This window comes from Sinocyclocheilus anshuiensis, unplaced genomic scaffold (genome assembly GCF_001515605.1).
Source record: "Sinocyclocheilus anshuiensis isolate Anshui unplaced genomic scaffold, SAMN03320099.WGS_v1.1 scaffold284, whole genome shotgun sequence".
Classification (NCBI taxonomy): domain Eukaryota; kingdom Metazoa; phylum Chordata; class Actinopteri; order Cypriniformes; family Cyprinidae; genus Sinocyclocheilus; species Sinocyclocheilus anshuiensis.
In genome coordinates this window covers 1,490,125-1,494,030 of record NW_015554266.1, presented here as the reverse complement: position 1 = coordinate 1,494,030, position 3,906 = coordinate 1,490,125, and the positions used below count along the sequence as shown (strand labels likewise).

The following is a 3,906-nucleotide window of genomic DNA, read 5'->3' as shown; positions in this document are numbered from 1 at the left end:
TTGGACGTGCACTGTGGGCAGACCCGACTAATCGATAATGAGAATCGTTGTCGATGATTTTCATTATCGATAATAATCGATTTTATCGATTAGTGGTGCAGCCCTAATATTTATCACATTTTCTAGAGGGACATCTATCAGCATTGCACTCGCGTCTGGCACAAGAGAGTGGCATGTTTAGAAAGCCATGTAAAGTTAAAGTAATTTCAACTTTTAAAAAACATGTCTCAAGACTTTATGGCGGTTTTTCCCCATCCCACTGTATCTCATGTTTTCATGTATCTCAAGAAAGTAGCCTACTCTTTGTGATTGGTTTTCGGTCCTTTGTATTAAACTATACATACATGGTGCTGTTTTTTTTCTTCTAATTAAGCAACTTTATTAATTATATATGGTTTATAAACAATATTTTAAACATGCACTTTTTGACATGCTTTAATGTTCAAAAAACACATTATTTTTCAAATACTGTACATTATTGTAGGTCCTCTATGCCCCGCCTCTCTCAAACGCTTCGTTTTCTACAAAGTCCCTCCTTCCGACAAGCGCAGTCTGCTCTGATTGGCCAGCTGACCCAGTGCATTGTGATTGGCCGAACACCGCAAACATTCGTCGGAAATGTAACGCCCCTTACCATAATCGCGAGCTTCATCTTTCAAAATAAATGTAAAGACATTTGGGCGGCATTATGCTAATATTTCCACATAGTGAGGTAGATATGTGGGGGCGTGTTAGAACGAGCCGTTTTAGGGGGGCGTGGCAGAGTCTTAACTTTGATAAAGAATATCTCTTTGGTTTTGAGACTTTAGTCTTTGCAACTTCAGGGATCTTATCTATGCACAATCAGCTTGTAACACTCCAAAGAGAAAGGAAAACTTGAAATCGCATCATATGACCCATTTAAATTCGATTATAATTCGAATTTTGATAATATTTAAGTAGAAAATTCAAATTTAGTTTTTCAGTCATTTTGACAGCCCTAATACATTGTATGGGTCAAAATTATTGATTTTTCTTTTATGCCAAAAATCATTAGTAGGATATTAAGTAAAGATCATGTTCCATGAAGATATTTTGTAAATTTCCTACCGTAAATATATCAAAAATGTATTATCATTAGTAATATGCATTGCTAAGAACTTAATTTGGACAACTTTAAAGGCTATTTTCTCAATATTTAGATGTTTTTGCACCCTCAGATTCCAGATTTTCCAATAGTTGTATCTCGGCCAAATATTGTCCAATCCTAACAAACCATACATCAATGGAAAGCTTATTTATTCTGTTTTCAGATGATGTATAAATCTCAATTTCGAAAAATTGACCCTTATGACTGGTTTTGTGGTCCAGGGTCACAAATGTTTAAAAACAACTCTGTTTCTATCTGAGTGTTAATTATTCAATAAATTAGATTAATTTATTATTAAATAAACTTTATTTTCAGTTTTCAGCTTAATGAAAACTTTAATTTCGGTTTTGGTAAAAAAAAATAAAAAATAAAAATAATTTCAGTGCATCTCAAATTTTAAGGAAATCTAAGATATAAGTCTGTGCACTCAAAGTCAATTTCAACAAAATGTTGACACTTCAAAAGTTCATAAAGACATCATAAAAGAAAACCATATGAATTGAGCGGTTTAATCCAGAAGCTCGATCATACTTGCTTGATGTGTGAGAAGAACAAATCTGTTTCTTGCATATCAAGCAAAGACGTTTGAGATTTAATTTACTATATTTGATGTGCTCTGTGTATGTGGGCTCATCAAGGTTTGTGTGAAAAGGTCTAAATTAAATCTGTTTATCATATTAAGCATTTGTGTCTCTTCAGGAGACTTGGATTAAGTGGCTCAATTCATACGGGTTACTTTAACAATGTCTTTATGAACCTTTTGAAGCATCACATTTTTAGTTGCAGACTTTCAATAAAGGGACAACAATCTGTCAATAAAATCTTTTCATTTTTGTTTTGAAGATGATCAAAAGTCTTATGGGTTTGGAACGACATGAGGGTTGATGAAATATTTCATTTGGATGAGCTAACCCTTTAATTGGCCAATAAATTATTGGCAGATGCTGTTAATCTACAGGTTATCAAATATCAACTGATTAATCAGTCAGGGCGATAACATGAGTCTATCGCTAACTGCAATGAATCAATGCTATAAATCATGACATGATTATTTCCCACTGAATATTCTGTTTCACAGTATATAAGAGGTATTTGGTTTAAAGCTGTTTGTACAATCATACAGAACTAAACTCACCTCTGACTCTTTATCACTGGAGGAGCCCAAGCTACCAAAACTGTGATTGGAGCATTCGTTGTTTGTCAAGGTCTGTACAGGAGAAACACATTTACATAAGTCGATGCAGATGAGCCAGGCAGATGAACATGAGGTATTCATGCAGCAGGTGTTATGAATTAATTATACGACAACTTCAAGGAGAGGACAGTTGTATAAGCAAGACAACATCACACCGCAAAAGAAAACTGGTTTTCAGTGTGAAGTCCACTGTAACCTGACATGAACCTCACGGTCAAAGTGTCTTCCCTTTCAGAAAGCACAATTTGTCAAAAAGAGTCAAAAAGCTCTTCATGAAAGTAGGAAGACTTTGAGCCTCTTCCATGAATCTGTGTCGGAAACCACATGAAATCAAGCAGCGCCCAGAGGCAAGAATCCACGTCTGAACCCAGTGTTTGTGTAACATCCTGTTAGGGCTGCGCAACTGAAATACATATGGCTCAGTCCGACTTTCAAATAAATACAAATCAGAGATTTGCAAAGGCTGCAATTTAATCAGATAAATATATGTGATATACATGAATTAAAATGTGTGTTGGTTTGAGGGCTCCCTGTGGTTTACTGTCAAATTAAAAGTTAGTTTAGCATTTGAAAATTAAGAAATTAAGGCAGCCATAAATATTGTAATTTTACAGCTGTAATGCAAAAATGTAATTATATTAATTATATTCAAAATTATTATTTTTTTATTTTACAGTCAAATATTATAAAAGTAATGTGCCTTACTGTTTTTACTAAGTAATATTTATATTATAATTTAGTAATAATAATATTACTACTAAAATGTCCCATAATCCTGTGCGCGCAGTTTGGTGAATAGAATTGGTGTCTGAAGAAACAGTTGAAAAAAGTCCATTTATAAATATAACTTTTTTTTCTTACTACTATTCCTACCAAATAAATATAGAAACCAAAGCATAAACCTTGCTTGAATTGGTTCTACGTCATAATTGAGGCGTAATGGTGTCTTTCATTCAAAAAGGCTACCTTCCGTTTCAGACCCAGCCACTGTTTGCAAGCTCGTGTATTTGATAAACTCAGCCACTAACTTTGGTTCCTCCGCTAGCGCTGCCAGTGCTGCCCGCTGTGTTGCCACTGACGCCGCCCAGAAATCTGGCCTCCAGCAACTCCTGCCGGCGCGGGTCCACCCCTCTGCCACTACTACTGTTTGCAAGCTTGTGTGTTTGCAATAACAGTTTGGTTATAAACTCAGCCACTAACTTTAGTTCCTCCGCTAGTGCTGCCAGTGCTGCCCGCTGTGTTGCCACTGACTCCGCCCAGAAATCTGGCCTCCAGCAACTCCTGCCGGCGCGGGTCCAAACTGTGCAGCTCCTCCATAGCACCTGAGTGATAACACACATACACACATAGGTCACTCTAAACGTGTTTCAGTCCTGGAAAATGCTTTGCTTGTACTCACTTCATAAAGGCCCAGCACTACGTATGCGTGTATCTTTACAGAAGCAGCACAGAGAGCCGCTTCAGAAACGTGTGTGGCGCGGCTGGATTCTGGAATAAACAAACATTGTGGCCGTAATCAACTTCAGTGGCTGTATCAGAGCCAGACGTGTGCAGTGTAAATGATCTAAGCATTAATGGTAGG

At 36.6% G+C, this 3,906-nt stretch overlaps 1 protein-coding gene across 1 annotated transcript in view; it reads right to left on the bottom strand.

Moving 5' to 3' along the window:
* The window catches only part of LOC107671313 (serine/threonine-protein kinase tousled-like 1-B), a gene marked incomplete at its 5' end in the record, with an annotated part of 64,287 nt that overhangs the window by 20,126 nt on the left and 40,255 nt on the right, over positions 1-3,906 (bottom strand). Inside the window, 2 exons of the mRNA XM_016464206.1 lie at positions 2,265-2,336; positions 3,525-3,646. Coding sequence (XP_016319692.1) covers positions 2,265-2,336; positions 3,525-3,646 — 194 coding nt within the window. The remainder of the gene's footprint in view (positions 1-2,264; positions 2,337-3,524; positions 3,647-3,906) is intronic.